Source organism: Dromiciops gliroides, chromosome 1 (genome assembly GCF_019393635.1).
Source record: "Dromiciops gliroides isolate mDroGli1 chromosome 1, mDroGli1.pri, whole genome shotgun sequence".
In the NCBI taxonomy this organism is placed as follows: Eukaryota; Metazoa; Chordata; class Mammalia; order Microbiotheria; family Microbiotheriidae; genus Dromiciops; species Dromiciops gliroides.
In genome coordinates, this window is record NC_057861.1 from 710,371,734 (window position 1) to 710,390,981 (window position 19,248).

At 48.3% G+C, this 19,248-nt stretch overlaps 1 protein-coding gene across 7 annotated transcripts; it reads right to left on the reverse strand.

The window, feature by feature from the left end:
• Positions 1–112: 112 nt before the first annotated feature.
• On the reverse strand, positions 113–18,527 carry IL17RC (interleukin 17 receptor C). 7 transcript variants are annotated; one of them, XM_043977852.1, is made up of 19 exons: positions 18,106–18,524; positions 17,619–17,640; positions 17,244–17,393; positions 15,994–16,071; positions 15,689–15,798; positions 14,362–14,473; positions 11,273–11,335; positions 10,980–11,116; positions 10,215–10,274; positions 9,918–9,972; positions 9,540–9,733; positions 9,220–9,270; positions 7,298–7,343; positions 7,013–7,134; positions 6,489–6,548; positions 1,613–1,658; positions 1,343–1,438; positions 1,037–1,075; positions 113–908 (listed from the first exon to the last, which is right to left on the reverse strand). In XM_043977852.1, exons 1-19 carry the CDS (start codon positions 18,214–18,216, stop codon positions 316–318), a joined length of 2,145 nt encoding a protein of 714 aa, XP_043833787.1. In that variant the 5' UTR covers positions 18,217–18,524; the 3' UTR covers positions 113–315. The 7 variants fall into 7 exon arrangements, with proteins under 7 accessions (XP_043833787.1, XP_043833788.1, XP_043833790.1 ...); XM_043977853.1 differs by having other exon boundaries at positions 11,291–11,335; positions 18,106–18,522; XM_043977855.1 differs by lacking the exon at positions 1,037–1,075 and having other exon boundaries at positions 18,106–18,526.
• Positions 18,528–19,248: the final 721 nt, after the last annotated feature.

The window sequence follows — 19,248 nt, forward strand, 5'->3', positions numbered from 1 at the left end:
CTCGGGTTGCACCTGTCCGGGCTTTTAAAGAGACGCGGCGCGGAGCGCGCGAGGGCGGTGTCCCGGGCTCGCAGGCCCTTTGCACGCACGCATAGACTGGAGACTCGTGGGCTACAAAAATAATTCTATCTTTATTCACCCAGCTATGCCCGCGCAGCCCCAAGCAGGGGTTCCTGTCCCCACCAAGTCCACACGTTCTCAGGCACTGATGGGCGGGATTTACAGTGGGGAGGCGACCTTTGCTCCCCACGTGTGGATGCAGATCCAGAGGCCGGCCGCTGTCCTCGGGCCTCCTGTCCAGGGGCCAGGGCAGGGTCACAGACAGGACGATGACCCCAGCTGCACGCACTCCTCCAGGGCAGGCTGGAGGTACTGACTCACTCGCGTGGCGTGAGCCCTCCAAGTGTCGTGGTGCCCCTTCCCGGGCCCCACCAGCGCCCTCAGGAAGTCAGGCATCTGTGAGGGCAAAGAGAAGACGGGCACGGCGTGGAAGAGATCGGGTATGCCCTGCGGGGGGAGCAGCTGCTCGAAGCAGGCCACCACGTAGCGCCCCGACGCCCTGCCCTCCAAGAAGTCGGGCAGCACACAGCTGAGAGAAGCAGCGAAGGTGTCCGGAGTGGGCGCGGGGGGCTGGGCAGCGCCCGCCTCCTGGAGCCACTCTTGGCAGAGCGCCACTGCCCCCGGGGAAAAGAGCAGGATGACCACCCCGCCGTCCTGCAGGGCCTGGCGACGCTGGGCGTGGAACCAGGCCAGGGGACCCAGAGCACTTAATTCCCGGCGGTGCCACAGGTCCACAGCCACCGAGAGCTGCAGCTGCCCAAGGGCTGTGGCCAGGGTGGCCACGAGGCGCTCCAAGCTGGCATGGTCTGGAGAGTAGAGAAGAAGGGCTCGGCGGCCACGGGCAGCCCCTGCAAGGAAGAGGGCTGTGGTTGGGGGGGGGAAGGAGTGGAGGAAGGAGAAAGCCCCACTCCCGCCTTACAGCCCCTCTATAGAGAACAGGGAGAGGTGTGACCCGGGCCCCGCCCTTGACACTCACCCCCATAGCGGTAATCCTCCTTCAAGAATTGCAGGCACCCTGTGAGGGGAGAGGGGCAGAGGCAGCCAATCAGCCTGGCCCCTGAATGTGCTTGGCGTTCTAGGCCTGCGAGGTCTAGGTCACTCTAGGGTCACTCTGGCCCACCTCCCTCCCCACTAGGGACTCACTAACAGGGCTCTATGCAGTACTAAGGCTGTGTGAGGAAGAGGGAAAGCTGGCCTGAAAGGCTAGGGGCCGGAGGGGAGAAGAGGAGGTCTGTTCTTGTCTTGCCCCTGGAAATGACACCCCGAGAGTGTCGCATCTCACCTTTCATACCGTCTCTGTTGAGCAGGAGGAGCAGCAGGATACAAGCCGTTAGTATTAGGAAGGCCAGCCAAACCAGGACCCAACGCTCATGGGTGTCTGAGGGACAGAGTGGGGAGAAGTCAGCACCAGGGCTAGTGACCGGGGCCCCTGGAGTGGGTGGGAAGGGGAGGCAGACACCCTGATGGGTCTGAACCATCCTTCAGATCTCCTCCCTCAGGGACTATAGGAGGGTCAAGGCACCACCCACTACCCTTCCCAAGCTATACTCACACTTTTGAAGAGAGCAAGCCCACAAGATCCCTGTGTCATTCCACAACTGAAAGGTATTAAGCAAGCATTAAAGGTCAGGAGCCCCTCCTAGCATCACGGATTGTCTCTTCCTCCTTTCCCTTCCAGGATAACATCCTGCTTTGCCCCATTTCCCTCTGTCAAACCACATCTCTGAAATTCTTCCACAAGCCATCCCAGGATCCTTCCCACCCAGAAGCCTTCCTTGACAACTCAGCTCTGAGCCTTTGAGGAACTCTTTACCCACTTCCCCTCCCCACCCTTGACAGAGAAAGAGGGAGAAGGATAGTGGGAAACAGGTTGCATTCATTGTCAGAGGACCTGGGTTTAAATCCCAGGTCTAGTCTCTTAGTACCTATGTGACCTTGGACAAGTCTCTATATATTCCTGGTTCTTGGCTTAGGGAGTTAGACTAGATGGAGAGGCAGTGTGTTCATGGATACAGTTAGCTTTGGAGCCAGGAAGACCTGAGTTCAAATCCCCTTTGACATCCTGGTTGTATGGGTGAGCCTCTTAGGCAGCTCTCTTCAAGGAGCAAAGAAGATGCTGATCTACACTGTTCGAGTTTCCTTATCTAGTAATTCTATCTGTGAAATTATAGTTCCAGTCCCCAAACCTATTCCAAATTAGGTGATCTCTAAAAGTCCTTTCCAGCTCTGAATCTGGGGATCCTATAGTATCTTCATCTTCACAAAGTACTTCCTGATGAATGTTATTATTCCCATCTGACAGGTGATGAATTAAGCCTTAAAAAAGGTCAGTTGATTTGCCCAAATTCACACAGACTGTATGGAGCAACTTGCTGGCCTGGTGGATAGAGTGTGGAAGCCTGGAGTCAGGAAGACTCATCTTCCTGAGTTCAAATCCTACTTTAGATACTCCCTAGCTGTGTGACCCTGGGCAAGTCCCTTAACCCTGTTTGCCTCAGTTTTCTCATCTGTAAAATGAGCTGGAGAAGGAAATGGCAAATCACTCCAGTATCTTTGCCAAGAAAACCCCAAATGGGGTCGAAGAGAATCAGACATAACTCAACAACAACAAAGAGACAATAAGTATCAAGACTGGACTTTGAACCCAGATCTTCTGACTTTAAATCCTACACTCCCTATACTATGCCATGCTGCCCATCCCCCAAATCCTATCTCTCCTTTCAAATCTCAGGGGTGGTTTTGTGTGGTTGTTTTTTTTTTTGGTGGGGCAATGAGGGTTAAGTGGCTTGCCCAGGGTCACACGGCTAGTAAGTGTCAAGTGTCTGAGGTCGGATTTGAACTCAGGTCCTCCTGAATCCAGGGCCAGTGCTTTATCCACTGCGCCACCTAGCTGCCCCTAAATCTCAGTTTAAGGACTACCTTAAGCTTGATTTTCTTCAGAGAAACCTTTCCTGGATATCCCAGTGCCCTCTGATCTTTTCATCTCATTAAAGTCCCTCCCATACATTTTTCACTTTCCATACCAATCCAAATAAATACTGTACTCTCCCACTGTATCTGGCTTGTATAAAACCCATGTGGCCTACAATCAAGTTATTTTTCAGGACATACATATATTTCCTTTCAAAGAGATCTTATTATGCAGACTGTATTTAGGTGTGGTCTATGTTTGGACCAACACAGTAATTATGTTCTATCTTGTATTATCATAATTGTTTCATGTATGATATCCTGTGTGTACAACTAGATTATAAGTTCCATCAGTGCAGAACACTATTAAGGACTGTTTCCTTGTATTCCCCCAGCATCAGGCATATTGGGAGTTTTCCAAAACCCAGTTTGGTTACATTTGGAGAAATATTAAATAATAAAATAATTAATAAAAGCCATCATAAAATTATGGAATGATTATAAAATGAATGAATATGTTCTGAACTATAACTAAATTAGGTTTTAGAAATTCCTTGTCTGTACAGAATCATAGAATTTTAGAACTAGCCCAACCCCTTTGTTTTTTAAATTTATTTTTTATTGAAATATCTCTTGTTTTTACAGTATCTTTATTTCTGAGCACATCTTTCCCACTTCCCCTTCCCATCAAGCCATTCCTTATAACAGTGAATAAAAAAGAAAGGGGTGGGGGGGAAATCAATTCATTGAAACTAACCAAAACACCTGACAGTGCATTTGGTCTTCTATACACATGATCCCCTACCTCTGCAAAGAAAGGAAGGAGGAGTATTTTCTTTTTTTTTAATGTAATAAACATTTTTATTTATAGTTTTGGGTTCCAATTTGGAGTATTTCCTTATCTCTTCTTATGAGCCCAGGTTGGTGATTAGAATTATATTATATTCAGGTTTTTGTTGTTATTCTTTCCATTTCCATTCTAACTCCAAAGGAAACTGAAGACCATGACCATTAAGTGACTGGCTCTATGATGACATCACAGGTTAGAGGCAGAGTTAGTGATGTTGTTTGTTTATATCCTTCTGTTTTAAACATGACAGTAAATCATCAGGAAATTATGGGAAACCTTTCCTGGGAGGTTCCAAGAACAGAAATTTAAATGCAAAGAGGGATTTGTTCTTAGCAGAAAATTTACTGCATATGCCAATGTTAAATTGCATAAAAAGCAATCTAATAATGCCATCTAAATATGAATATTGCCCTAGAGCCCAGGCTGTGTGGGACGGAGAGAGCAGGGGATTGCAGGGCTCACTAGAAATAGCAAGAGATCGGGTTTCCTGCATCAATCATCTACTCGGGAGGCACTTTGCTAGGTGCTGCTGGAGATAGAAAAGCAGCAGCAGAATAGGCTTCCTTTTTGCTTCCTGTGGTCATTAGTCTCTCCATTAGTCAGCTAGCTCCTTAAAGAGATGGATCAGGGCCCCCCCCCATTCCTCCACATCTTCCTAGAAGGTCCAGCCCAGAGCTCAGTACAAAGTGGATCCCTGTCGGTGGCGTTGCTTATAATATGACAGAATACTAGAGCTCGAAGGGTCTTGAAACACAAGGGATTTGAGACAGAAGGGACCTTGTTAAATAGTGTTAGCCCATGGAATGTCACAGACTTTTAGATCTGGCAGAGACCTGGGACCACAGAATGTAAGGACACGGAATGTGGGAGCTAGAAGGAACCTTGCAATCTTACTTTAGCCCAGAACTATTGACACAGGGATCACCAGGTAAAGGAAAGAACACTTGAAAGACTTCTAGACCTCTGCTTTATGCAGTGACTCATCCTGACCTCAGAGAACTGATTTAGGGCGGAGCCTGGCTCCCGCCTGTTGGCAGAGGAGGTGGATCCCACAGGTGTGGAAGGAAGGATATATTTTCAGAGACGGCCAAATGTACTGATTCGTTCTTATCGACTCTCTGTATTTGTTACAAGGGAAAGGAGTTCTATCTGAGGTGGTGAGTCATCTTTAGGAAACAGCAGCAACATATATGACATTTTTAGAATGCTAGCCTCTTAGGGACCGTGGAACACAGAATGTTAGGACAGTGTTAGATCCAGAAGGGACCTTAGAACACAGACTATTAGAATAGGAATAGAGACAGCTAGATTGCTCAGTGGATAAAGCACCGGCCATGGATTCAGGAGGATCTGAGTTCAAATCTGACTTCAGACACTTAACATTTACTAGTTGTGTGACCCTGGGCAAGTCACTTAACCCTCATTGCCCCAAAAAAAGAAAGAAAGAAAAGAAAAGGAAAGGAGGAGGAGGAGGAGGAGGAGGAGGAAGAGGAGGAGGAGGAGGAGGAGGAGGAGGAAGAAGAAGAAGAAGAAGAAGAAGAAGAAGAGAAGAAGAGAAGAAGAAGAAGAAGAAGAGAAGAAGAGAAGAAGAAGAAGAAGAAGAAGAAGAAGAAGAAGAAGAAGAAGAAGAAGAAGAAGAAGAAGAAGAAGAAGAAGAAGAAGAAGAAGAAGAAGAAGAAGAAGAAGAAGAAGAAGAAGAAGAAGAAGAAGAAGAAGAAGAAGAAGAAGATCTGAAAGCATGGAGTGTTAGAAGGGAGAATGGAGCTGGAAGGGAGCTCTTAATAGAGCTCATCTAATCCAGGGTCACCTCCCCACCTTCCTCCCCTTCCACTAAGGAAGAGACTGACGAGGGAAGAGAGAAGAAAGGAAAATGATTCCCTTATAACTCAGCCTAAGCACTTTGCTCACAACAACCCTGTGAGGCAGGAAGGGCAAGTTTGGGTCCAGAACTATGATTTCATTGGCGTAGATCAGGAAACTCCCTCTTCTCATCTGCCACAGTTCTTAGAGTCTTAGTAAGTGGCCTAAGGCACTGGGGGTGGGGTTGGGGAGGGAGGGAGTGGTGATATGGCTTGCCTGTGTGTGTGTGTGTGTGTGTGTGAGAGAGAGAGAGAGAGAGAGAGAGAGAGAGAGAGAGAGAGAGAGAGAGAGAGAGAGGTGGGGCTGGAATCCAGGTTTTCCTAACTCTGAAGCCAAATCTACTAGCCTGTATACCACACTGCCTCCCTGTGTAAGTTTACTTCAGATCATAGGTTCACAGACCTAGAATTCAGAGGCATCTCAGAGGCCATCTGGGTCCTTGCCTGAATTTTAAAGATGAGAAAACTAAGGCCCAGCAAAGTTCCATGATTGCACAGTGATTCCCAGTAATAAGAGTGAAATCTGGAAGTCACACAGTTAGGACCAAAGGTGAGGATCACAGGTGAGTTCCCACTGAAGCACACAGTTTTTCATGTTCTTCCCATATTAGAGTGGAGGGAACTGAGGGTTAATTAAGTGATTGGTTAATTAAGTGATACCCACAATGAAAGCATCACATCTGGGACTTAAACCCAGGTCTTCTGTCTCTGTCCAGTGTTCCTTCCATTCTCCCAGGCCAGGATGTTTGCCTAAGGCGCCCTCCCTTGAACTTCCTGCCCACAGTTGCTGGCCTCTCCCCTCCACTGACCTGCACACACTGACCCGACTGTATGTCTTGAAGAAGCTGTTTTCCAAGGAGGGCTGCTCTCTGTCAAATCGAAGGTAGGAGATGTTACACAGGGCCCCACAGAGCTGGGGGGTGAGGGGGAGAAGGGAGCTTTGGGGGATGACAGAGGCAAGACCCCTCAAATCTCAGGAACCTGCAAGTGACCTCAGGCCTTATGGCTGCAGGGTTTGAGGGGGAAAAACAGGGAATAAAGAAAACCAGGAATGAAGAAGGGACCTAGGATGTCAAGTCCAACATCCTCATTGTATAGATAAGGAAACTGAGGCACCAAAAACTTAAGTGATTTGCCCAGAATCACAAAGCTAGTAAGTAACTGAGTTGGGATAGGAACATGTTTTTCTGACTCCAAGTCCAATGTCAGAGAATGGAAGGGGACCTCCCTGAAAGACTGGGGGCTACGGTATGTTGAGGGAGGATTGGTGGAGATGGGGGAAGATGGTATGTGGTATAGGAGAGGGTCTGCAGGATGAGGGGTTGGCTCTCACCGTGTGGGCTGTGCTTGGCAGGGGGGTACACCCACTGGTCTCCATGGCACAGAAGGAGTGCCTCCCCTCAGGCCCCCAAGTCTCCAGCAGCAGCATGTCATCCTTTAGGGGGCCCAGAATATCTGGGAGGGGTTAAAGGTCAGAGAAACCAGAATGAGAACCTTCCCTCATTCTCTTCGATCTGACCACCACACCTCCCCCCATGCCTTCTTTCTTCATCTTTCCCTGGCCAGGTCTCCCCTTTTCTTCCTTCCTCTCATCCCCTCTTCCCAGCGGCTCACTCACCCTCCTGTGGACACTCCTGAATCTGGAGCTTTCCCCCACTCCACACCTGTAGGGAATAAGGACAGAATCAGGAAGCCTCATGAGGAGAAGGCTCCAAATGAGGAGGAGGAAGGAGAAGGGCAGGCTAAGAGAAAGGACAGGGGGGAAGAGGAGGGGAACTTTTTCTAAATAATAACAACAGGCAACTAGGTGGTACAGTGGATAGAACACCAGCCCTGGAGTCAGGAGGACCCGGGTGCAAATCCAGCCTTAGACACTAGCTGTGTGACCTTGGGCGAGTCACTTAACCCTGTTTGCCTCAGTTTCCTCATCTAGAAAATGAGCTGGAGAAGGAAATGACAAACCACTCCAGTTTCTTTGCTAAGAAAACCCCAGGGGGCAGCTAGGTGGTACAGTGGATAAAGCACTGGTCTTGGATTCAGGAGGACCTGAGTTCAAATCCAGTCCCAGACACTTGACACTTACTCTAGCTGTGTGACCCTGGGCAAGTCACTTAACCCTCATTGCCCAGCCCAAAAAAGAAAGAAAGGAAAAAAAAAAAAGAAAACCCCAAATAGTCTCCCAAACTGAAAACGACTTTACAACAAAAGTCACTTAGTGGATAGAACACTAGGCCTGATGGAGTTCAGTCCAGTCTTAGACACTTACTAGCTTTGGGACCCTAAACACTTGACCTCTGTCTGCCTCAGTGTCATCTGCAGAATGGGGACACCAATACCACCTATCTCCCAAGAATTATTGTGAGAATCAAGTGAGACAGTGTTTGTAAAATACTTTGGAAAACTAAGAGTGGTATATATATGCTACCTATTGTTGTTATAATGAGAAGGATAAGTTTCAAATGTAAAAATAAGTTATGATGAGGAAGAATTTTAGTGTTGTACATAATGAGTCAGGAAGACCTAGGTCCAGTTCCTGCCTCTGACCAATAGGAGCTGTGTGACCCTGGATAACTCATTTAACCTTTCATTGCTTCCAGACAGCTGCATTGATAGTAGGAGCTTCCTTCTTGGGAGTTTCCCCTCCCAATGAAGTCAAAGGTTGAGGAATAACGATGATCATCCTTCAACTTCTATAGCAATTCATGTATTTTTTTTTAATTTTTTTTTTTTTAGTGAGGCAACTGGGGTTAAGTGACTTGCCCAGGGTCACACAGCTAGTAAGTGTTAAGTGTCTGAGGTTGGATTTGAACTCAGGTCCTCCTGAATCCAGAGCCAGTGCTCTATCCACTGCGCCACCCAGCTGCCCCAATTCATGTATTTTTAAAAGCTCTTTCAGAGATATGATCTTATCTCCAAGATAAAGAAACCAAGCATTTGCCAGCAAAATACCACCTCTGGGGATGAGAGGCTCACTGTCCATCTGGACTTTATTTATGTCACAGGCCCCGCTGGCCATCTGATGGATCCTGTGGACCCTTCTCAGAAGAATGGATTGTTGCTTACATTCATAATCAAAGGAAATGCTCGATTTCAGTTAAAGGTTAGTAAAAATAAAGTAATTTTCCCCCTTCCAAAGTTCCCAGACCCCCTGAAATGTATCCATCAACCCTTTGAGTCTGAAGGAAGGGGGTTAAGAACCCCTGATGTAGTCTACCATGCCCCCCCCCCATTTTTCAGATGAGGAAACTGAGGGTCATACACTAAGTCACCAAGTCAGCTCATGGCATGGCCTGCCGTAAAGCCCTCTCTCTCCTATACTAATATTCTTTCCACTGCACCAAAAGGGGTCTTCCACACAGTCCCAGAGAGTAGACAGGGAGCACAAGATGACCATCATTTCACAAAAGAGGAAGTTGATTCTCACAGAAGGGAGGGGCCCAGCCTCGGGTCACCCAGAGAGTTTATGGCAGAGCTGGAAACAGAACCCAGAGCTCCAGTTCTGTTGGGCCCAGCCTTCTTTCTCCTCCTTTGGGATCTCACCTGCACACAGATATTGGGTTGGACAGTCAGCAGAGGGAGGTCCTGGGATTTCTGCAGAAAAGGAGGGAAGGAGAGAGGGAAAGGGAAACCCTCAGGGTTAACAGACACAAGGGGTGTGTGTGCGTGTGTGTGTGTGTGTGTGTGTGTTAGAAACTCTCTAACATCCTCCCCAACCTTTTGGATCACCTGAGCTAATCTCCAGGTGACAGTCCCCTGTTTCTTTCCTCCTTCAGCTCTTCTCCAGCCTACTTCTGGAGTCCCCATCCTCCCCTTGCCCTCACTGCCCTCCTTTCTGTCTTCCCACCTCTCCCTTCCCTTACGTTTGCAGTGACATTCTCCCGAGGCAGGGGCAGAGGCAGTGGGTGGCAGAGTTCACTGTCCCTGGGCTTCCAACAGAGAACAGTCTCTGCAGACAAGGGGCAGGGTGCCTCCACCATCCAGCTGAGGCCTGTCGTCCCCCAGAACTTCAGCTTCAGCTTGCTGTGGTCCCACAGATTCTTGTGGGCCCTGGGGTCTGGGGAGAAAGTGTTGTGGGAGACCCTTACCTGTGCCATCCACTAGAGGAACTCGCCCACTTCCACCTCCCATCCCCACCTCATTGTCCCCTCCCCAGGCTTCCGTTTCCCCGCCCCCTACTAACACTCCAGGACCAGCAACTGCCTCACCCACCAAGAACCCAGGATCCCAAACTTTCTCACCCTCCCAGAAGGGGCAATGGCTGTTTCTGATAGCATCTTGCACATTTGGCCACATCTGGAAAATGAATCAGTTTGGGTGAAGGCGCGCGCACACACACACACACACACACACACACACACACACACACACACACACACACTCACTCTCTCTCTCTCTCTCTCTTTCTCTCTCTCTCTCTCTCTCTCTCTCTCTCTCTCTCTCTCTCTCTCTCTCTCTCCCCCCACAGAGAGAATTCTAAGTCTACCACTACCACCACCACCACCAAGCTCCAGACCCTGAATAGACTTAGGTTGTACCTGAATACAGAGGCAAGGAACAAAATCCGTTTGGTTGAGAGTGATATTCTGTGGTCCTGTCTAGGGGACAAGTCAAGCATGGAATCAGAGATATCAATAGCACTGGGAGATGGGGCAGGAGTCAGGGCAGACAGGCTCTTGGAAAGGAGGCAAGAGGCCATAGCTAAAGGGAGCGGGTCAGCCCTGAGAGTTGGGGGAAGGGTATGTATGACTGGAGAAAGGTTGGAGCAGCTGTATTCCCCAATGATTTTCCCCTTCTGCCAATCACCAGTGCATGAAATTCTGTCATTACAGATTTACCATTTGGGGCCTAGAGGCTTTCTTATTTGCGAGTCTCCTTTTAAAATAAAAACCCTAATGGAATAACAGGGAGGGTGGAGAGGGAGGGGATAGGTGTGCTTAAACCTTTGTCAGACAATACACCACATCCAGGCTGAGTTGGTTAGCACCAGAGAACAAGCATGAGACAGGGAATGGGATCAGAGCCAGGGCCAGGAAGGGGCCAGGAAAGAGATTTTGACAGGAAAGATAGGAGGGACCCAAAGAGGAACTTCAGAGATTGAGACAAAGGGGAGAGACCGCAAGCCTAAAATGGGCTGGTTGGTTTGTTGGAGGAGAGGGCAGGGGAGAGGGAGAGGCATTGACTAGGAGATCCTAGGCAGGGAGGAGGCAGACTTGGAGGCTGGTGGAGTGGAGGGAAGAGGGGGTAGGAGATGACTGAAACAGGGATGGGATATTAAAGAGGAGAGCTGTATCCCTTCTCACCAGGACTTCATGAAACCTTGTGCTGAAATTCCGGGTCTGGTTCCAGTAAAGAAAGAGGACATAGTTCTGCTCAGCGGAGACATCCAACACCAGCTGTATAGCATCCCCTTCGGCTGAGATATTGAACCAGGGCAGCACTGGAAGGGAATGGGGGTGGCATGGGGTAAAGGTCCACCCCCTTCATCCCTAGCAGTGTCCCTTCCTCCTTCTGTCTGCCCCCCAACTCAGACTCCCCTCTGTCTCCACCTGCCCCCCCAAATTCACCCCTCCACCCAGAGTACCCCTCCTCTCACCCCCACTCCATTCTATACCCCAGCAGCTCGGGACGCTGTCCTGCAGTTCAGGCCTGATGCAATCTGAGGAGAGAACAGAACAAATGCCCTCAGTAGGGACTAAGAGGAAAACAGTAGGGTTAAGAGATAACATTTCAGGGACAGGTAGGTGGTGTAGTGGATAAAGCCCTGGATTCAGGAGGACCTGAGTTCAAATCTGACCTCAGACACTTGACACTTACTAGCTGTATGACCTTGGGCAAGTCACTTAACCCTCATTGCCCCCCCCACACACACACAAAAAAAAAAAACCAGAGAGAGATATAACATCTCTTCACAAGTTCTTATTCACTGGCTGAGGAGGTAACTAACCAGTCAACAAGCATTTCTTTAAAAAAAAAAATCATAAAATATTTTATTATTTTCCAGTTACACATAAAACAAGCATTTCTTAAGGGCTCCCTATGCATCACACATATGTTTGCCTAAAAGACTTTTATAGAGAACTCACGCAAGCAAGCTCTCACATGGAAGTCAGAAGAGATACAAGGACATTCTCAAGGTCTCCCTGAAGAACCTTGGAATCAATTCTGAACCGTGGGAGACACTAGCATGGGACTACCCAGCATGACATGCCCATATCAAAGAAAGGGCTGTGTTCTGAGCGAAGCAGAATCTCAGTAGCTAAAAAGAAATGTGAGACGCACAGATTTAGAGACATCTCCACACCCAATGTTCATGTGGACTATTCCTGACCTGTGGTAGAGCCTTCTGAGCTCATATTGATCTGATCAGCCCAGTCAGACACACTGTACCTTGACCCTGACATAGTGATGTCATCTCGGTCCTCTGAAAATGAAGGACAACAACTAACCAACTACACGTCACAAGACAAGATTTCAGTAAAACCTGTGCTTGTTTTCCCCCTCCCCCAACCCAAATACCCAGGGTCATTGGGTTTGGAGCTGGGAAGGACCTTAGAGGTCATCTAATCTGACCCCCATTAATTAAAGATTAGAAAACAGAGACCGGGGGAGTGAAATGATTTGCCAAACATCACACAAATGGTAAAGTGAGTATTTTAATCCAGCAACTCCAACCTGTAAATCCAGACTTTGTCCCCACCTTTCCCCAGTGCCTGAAATTAATCAACCTTTAGTAAACATTTATTAAAAATCTACTTTCTGCCAGGGACTCTGCCACATATTGGGAATACAGAACCAAAGATGAAACAATTCTTGTTCTCAAGGGTTATTAACTCATCATGATCACCATCATCACACATATTATACCTTATTATTACCTTATCCCCTTATTGGGGGAAATAAGATGTACATATATATATATATATATATATATATATATATATATATACATACAAAATAAATGGGCATAGAGACTAGATCTGTGATTTCATTGGTAGAGACAGTTCCCAGGGGAGGGAAATCCATCTACCAATGGAAGTAGATACCTTTTCTGCAATTTATAATCTTAGGGAGGTGCCTAGAACAGGGAGAGATCAAGCTATTTGTCCAGAGAGAGTCGCACAGCCAGGGTGGTCCAGAGGTCTGACTATGAGTCCAGATCTTTCCAGTTTCAAGGTCAGTTCCCCATAGACTGACTTGCTATCTCATAAAAAACAAATACAGGAGGGGCAGCTAGGTGGTGCAGTGGATAGAGCACCGGCCCTGGAGTCAGGAGTACCTGAGTTCAAATCCGGCCTCAGACACTTAACACTTACTAGCTGTGTGACCTTGGGCAAGTCACTTAACCCTAATTGCCTCACTAAAAAGCAAAAAACAAAAAAATCTCCAAATACAGGAGCAGCTAGGTGGCGCAGTGGATAGAGCATTGGCCCTGGATTCAGGAGGACCTGCTGTGTGACCCTGGGCAAGTCACTTAACCCCAATTGCCCCGCCCAAAATAAATAAATAAATAAATACAAGGTTATTTTAGAAAGAGGTGCTACTTGTGCTGTGCCTCTAAGGAAACTAGAGTTTCTAAAGAGGAGGAGCTCACTCAGGGGACATTCCAGACGTGGAAAACAACAGTTCATGCAAAGGGACAGACATGGGAGGAAGAATGGAGTATGTGAAAAGCAGTGAGAAGGCTCAGTCCGTCCCATGCTAGTGCGCTTGGAGGGGAGTAATTCAGAATAAGCCTGGAAAGATAGGGTGGAGGTAGACTGTGAAGTGCTTCAAAGGCTAGAACCTTTCATCCCACAGTAAGAGCTAAGACTGGGGGTAGCTCTGATATAAGCCTAGACATAGAATCATGAGCTGGAGGAAACCTTAAAGATCATTAAGTCAAATTCTCTGATTTTACAGACAATGCAGCTAAAACTCAGCAAAGGGCAGTGACTTGCCCAGAGTCACAAGGGCAATAAGGAACAAAGGCTGGATTTGAACCCAGGTCTTCTTCAATGTAATAAAAGGCAGTGCTCTGAGGAGAAGGAACTTGGAAATTAAAACTCAAGTTTGTTGAACATTCTACAATTACAACAACCAAACTTGGCCCCAAAGAAAAGATATGGGAAAACGCCCCACCTTTTAAAAAATTTTTGGCAGAGTTTACAGATGAAAAATAGCATATATAATGTCAGATTTTTTCTCAATGTGTTCATTACTTTTGCTGAACTATTTTTTTCTTATTTGAAAAATTATTGGATATACTGGATGTCTCTCTTGGAGGGGAAAAGATCTATTAGGAAATGTAGGTGATATAAAAATGAGAGCTACCAATTTAAAATTAAATTTATATTTAAAATAACCCTCAGGGCACAGTGGATAAAGTCCCAGCCCTGGATTCAGGAGGACCTGAGTTCAAATCCAGCCACAGACATTTGACACTAGCTGTGTGACCCTGGGCAAGTCACTTAAACCTTATTGCCCTGCAAAAAAAAAAATAATAATAACCCTCAATTTTAGGTAAAAATGGTTAGGCTCCTGACATTAGTTTGTGATAGGAGGAGGGAGAAAGCAGACTTGAGAGGAAAGGAGCCAAAAAGATGAGAGTGAAGAGACTGAAAACCAATTTTCCCCCTTTTAGATGTGGCTGAAGTCCAATCTTGTTTCTCCCCTCCCCCAGCCCACCCCAGGCCTAGCTCTTACCTGGTAGTTGTTCTGTATGATTGAGTTCCTTCTGGTAGGGGGGCTGAGTATATGACCAGATCCGTACTTCCCCCCCTACTGGTGCTTTAAAGCAGTCAAATACCAGTGAGCCCTGAGAAAAAGCCAAAAGCCCCCCAAAGGGTCTGGGTTAAGATCAAAAGCAAGGGGGGCAGCTAGGTGGTGCAGTGGATAGAGCACTTGCCCTAGATTCAGGAGGACCTGAGTTCAAATCCAACCTCAGACACTTAATACTTACTAGTTGTGTGACCCTGGGCAAGTCACTTAACCCCAATTGCCTCACAAAAAAAAAATATCAAAAGCAAGGGTCACTAACTGGATCTTTAGCTCTTTCCATTAAGCAATGCTGACTTTCTCTACCCTACTAGGTCTCCCCAGCCTGGCCTCTCCTTCCATGATCCCCTACAGGCAAATTAAAAATAATTTGCTAGGAACATTTACCCTGTGATTTCCTCTCAAGAGCCTTGAGAAATCAGGGGGCAGTATACAGATCCATTTTAGAGATAAAGAAACTGAGGTCCAAAGTGGGAGTTAAGATTCAAACCCAGATCTTTTGATTCCAAGTGTATGTGTGTGTGTGTGTATATGCACATGCATGTATGTATATATACATGTAACACACATACATATACACACTTGTATATATCCATACATACACACACACACACACACACATATATCACAATTGGCATCTAAATGACAAAGTGGAGAGAGTTACAGGCCAGAGGAGTCAAGAAGACCTGAGTTTGAATCTAGCCTCAGATGCTTTACTATATGACCCTGGACAAGTCACCTAACGTCCGTTTGTCTGCCTCAATTTCCTCAAGTGTAATAAGGGGACAATAACAGCACCCAAGTCCCGGGGTGGTTGTGAGAATCCAATGAGATAATATTTGTGAAGCACTTATAAGGTATAGTGACGCACACAGTAAGCTCTAATATCTTCCTTTCCCCTTTATGTGAAAGAGAAAGTTCTACCCAAGTTCAATTCCTTCCCTCAAGTACTCTTTATTTTTATCCTTTTCAAAGTACGACCCTAACTATCCCCTTATTTGTTCCTGAAAACAACCCTAGAAGGAAGGCAGAATTTTAGAAATTAGAGTAACTGAGGCAGAGGGTCTGAGACTTGCCCACAGTCACACAACAAGTTAGTGCCTTTTGACTCCAAGACTGCTGTTTTCCTGCTTTATGCCTCCATCGTGTATTATGTGTGTCAGGGTAGAATTTCAGGGAAGAGCTTCAGGATAAGGCTGAAATGATGGGCCAGCACCCCGAAAGCTTCCCTCCCCCCCTTCATCTCTCAACCTACCACATTTTGGCCTGGCTGTACCATGGCCGCAGGCACCTCTACCTCCACCAAGACACATCGGTCAGAGAGGTGGGCCTGGAAGGAGATTATGACTTTTGCATGGAGAGATTCTATGGGAGACACAATACAATTCAACTCAGTAAACATTTATATCACCTGCATTGGGAAGACACGGGGCTAGGAAGAGCAGCCCGGCTTGGCCTGAGGAGCAAAGCAAGGATGAGGCACAAAGGGAAGAGTGTGCTAAGAACCATCCTTCCCCAGGGAGGGAGCAGAGCCGGGGAGCAGAGAGGGAGCCGTCTCACCATTCCTCGGCCAAGGTCGAGATGTTAGTTCAGCATCTTCTCGGAGCCCGCCCTCCTCAGGATCCTCCTTCCTAGGCTCTAAAATGACTCTGTAAGGGCAGAGCCCCCCCTGCCCTAGCACCCCGCCCACCCCCAGCTCAAAGACAGTGAGTAAGTTTTCTGGCCCTTTTCCCAGGTTTTCTGGAATTCCCTGTGCTGGGAAATAAAGCCTCTGGGCTGCATCCCAAGGGGTCCTGCCTACCTTAGCTGCTGGGGCCAGAGGTAGGGGAGCCCAGGACATCCTGCCCAAGGAGAAGGGACGCTGAGCCAACAGCTGAGATCCTGCCGCCTTTAGAGAATTTAAGGGGGAATCCTTTCCTCCCCCTCCCCCAAAGCTTCTCTATTCCTAGCCATGGGCCTGAGCCCTCCCCAGATGACCACATTCTTACTGGCTTTTTCTGCCCTCACCACTCCCTTCCCCTCTTGCCAAATGCTTCCCGCCAGGACCTTTCCTGTCTTTTCAATCACTTTGGATCCCTTTCCCCTCAAACCTAGTGACACACACACATAGATGGCAAGAGCAGTATCTTCTGCCCCATTCTTGCCCCTCTTCCCTCCCACCAACTCTTTCTCCTCTTCGTTTTCTCATCAAGATTTTTCCCCCTCCTTCTTTCTCCCTCTTAAATGCAATGTTGTCCCCCCACCACACAATTTTAGAATTTAGAGCTAGAGGAGACTTTGGAGTATCCCTCTTATGTTACAGATGAGATTAAATGCCTAAAGTCACCTGAGAGAGGCATGTAGTTCAGAAAAGGCTATCTGCTCTGGAATCAGGGGATCTGGGTTCAAATCTCACATCTGGGCAAGTTACTTAACCTCCCTGAGTCTCAGTTTCCTCATCTATAAAATGGGAGGGGGAGGGAGGGTTGAACTAGATGGCTCCTGAGGTCCCTTTCAGCTCTAGCCCTATGATCCTATAAGCCTAAATAGAGGAGTGAAAGATTTGAACCCAAATCCTTTAACCTGAAACCAGTGTACATTCCACTGTGCCAAACTATGTCCCTACCAGCCTTCTCTCCCCTGCCTCAGGTCCTTTCTACCTCTTACCCTAGATCCACATCCTATCCCTGGGGCCTCCTCTACCCTCCACCTCTTCTTGTATCTGAAAAACCCTCCCTCCTTCTTGCCCCAGAGACCCACTTCAGGGCAGGAGGTCCCTCACGACACTGCTCCCCCTCCCCCCCCCCCTCCCCACACACAGAGTCTCTCACCCTGCACTGTTAGGTGAAGGATCACTCGAACACAGGGGACACAGTTATTCTCTTCCCTGCATCGAAGGACCACCTCTGTCTGTAGTTTTGTGGGCACCAGCACAGGGTCTTTGGTGGGCTCGATTCTCTCCAGTAGGCAGAGCACATCATCTGCAGGAGGAGGCAAGTGGCAGCCTTTGGAAATGCCTTCTCCACCCAGGCCAGAACAGGGGCAAAGGGGGATGAGGGAAGAATACTGTGTTTGCCCTCCATGGTAGGACAAGGGTAGATGCCCACAGGAGGATCCCCTAGGCAGCCCCAGGGAACCAGCTCAGGTTTCCAAGGAGCCAGCAGCAGGAAAGTAAATTCCATCTCCAGTCTTCTCTTGATACTCACCCCAAAGGTGACATGAGAGACCCTAGGGGAAGAAAGGGAGTTCACAGATTCCATGTCTCCCTTCCCCAGTTTTCCCACGTGCATCCCTGAGCTCCCATAAGTGGGGTTCAGACTTCATTCTAGACTTAAGGGTATGGAGAGACAGCTAGAGCCTCCATGAGCGCCCACACTTTTCCAGAGGTACCTGCTACTCTGATCTCAGGCTCTAAGGACAAAGATTTGAACCCTGCTTAAGCCTCCGAACACCCAAGCCAGTGGCCTGGAGGAAAGGAGTCAGCAGAGGTGGATGTTTGCCACCCCCCTGACTCTGCCCTTCCCCCTAGCCCGGTACCAGCCTCACACCTAGCCAGACCTGAAAGGGCAGTTACACCAGAGGTGGGGTGGCGATGGCTGCCACTGCCAGAGCCCCAAGCAGAATGTGGCCTCTCCCCTGGCCATTCGCTAAACCCCTCCAGGACCTCCAGGTAGCCCAGGGTTCCCAACCTACCTGAGAGCATCGAGCATCATCATGGGATCCTGCCAACTTCTCCAAAGAGAGGACCCACAGCCTGCTACCAAGAACCAAGGAGAAGAGCAGGAGGAGCCATGAAAATGGCATCTTCTAGTTGCCGATCTCTGCTGTCAGCCAGGGCTCAGGCCTGAGGCTGCTCCCCATGGGGGGCAGAAGCTAGCTCTGCCCCTGCTTTACCCAGGTCTGGTGTGACCAACTGCTGCTCCTTTCCTCTTGGATGCCCAGCAGTGGCACAGTGGGGACTGGGACCCCTCCCCTCCCACTCCTATCCTGGCTCTGGGGCCTCCTAGGGTGGGAGGGTTGGGAAGAGATTCCAGTAGCGAGGCTCCCTCCGATCACTTTTTTCAGTTTGATCTCGGGATCCAAAGTGCTTTCGATTCAGCTCTGAGCCCTCCTGTCCCGCCTCTTGTTCCAGCCCCTCTCCTGTCTTGTCCCTCCCACAAAACACTGGGCCCAGTGCCCAGAATGTGAATGACTGGGAAGCAGGCAACTCACTGGCCACTCCAGACAAGGTACAACCCTCCCAATTCACACACACACACACACACACACACACACACCCCACACACACATACACCTAGCTAGGGAGTGGCCACTAATCAAAGGCAATATTGAGCAAGGCCACCTACTACCCCAGGGAGTCCTGTGGGAAGATGGGAAAGGGGAGGGCAGTCCCAGAGGCCCTTCTTTGGGTACTTGTTGGTATGAAACTATTCCATGTCATAAAGCATGATATTCATCTTCCTGCTGCTGATGTTAAGGTAACACCCAACCCATCTCTCCTGGATCTGAAAGCCCTGTCCCACTCATGCCTTCCCAGGCTGGCACCAAGATAGGCCTTAAGGCACTGATGGCATCCAGAGACCTGGCACTATTAATACCTTTTGGGTCATGGTGGCCCTAAGAGGACAAATACCCCCTTCGGGTCCTTTGCTCACCACACAAAAGGGAGGGTTGGAGTTACAACTCAAGTGGGCATGTCCCTCCACCACTCCCAGGACACTGAGCCTTCCTTACTTGGTAAATGGGTATGATCTTTTCTTTTTCTTTCTTTTTTTTTTGTGTGTGAGGCAATTGGGGTTAAGTGACTTGCCCAGGGTCACACAGCTAGTAAGGTGT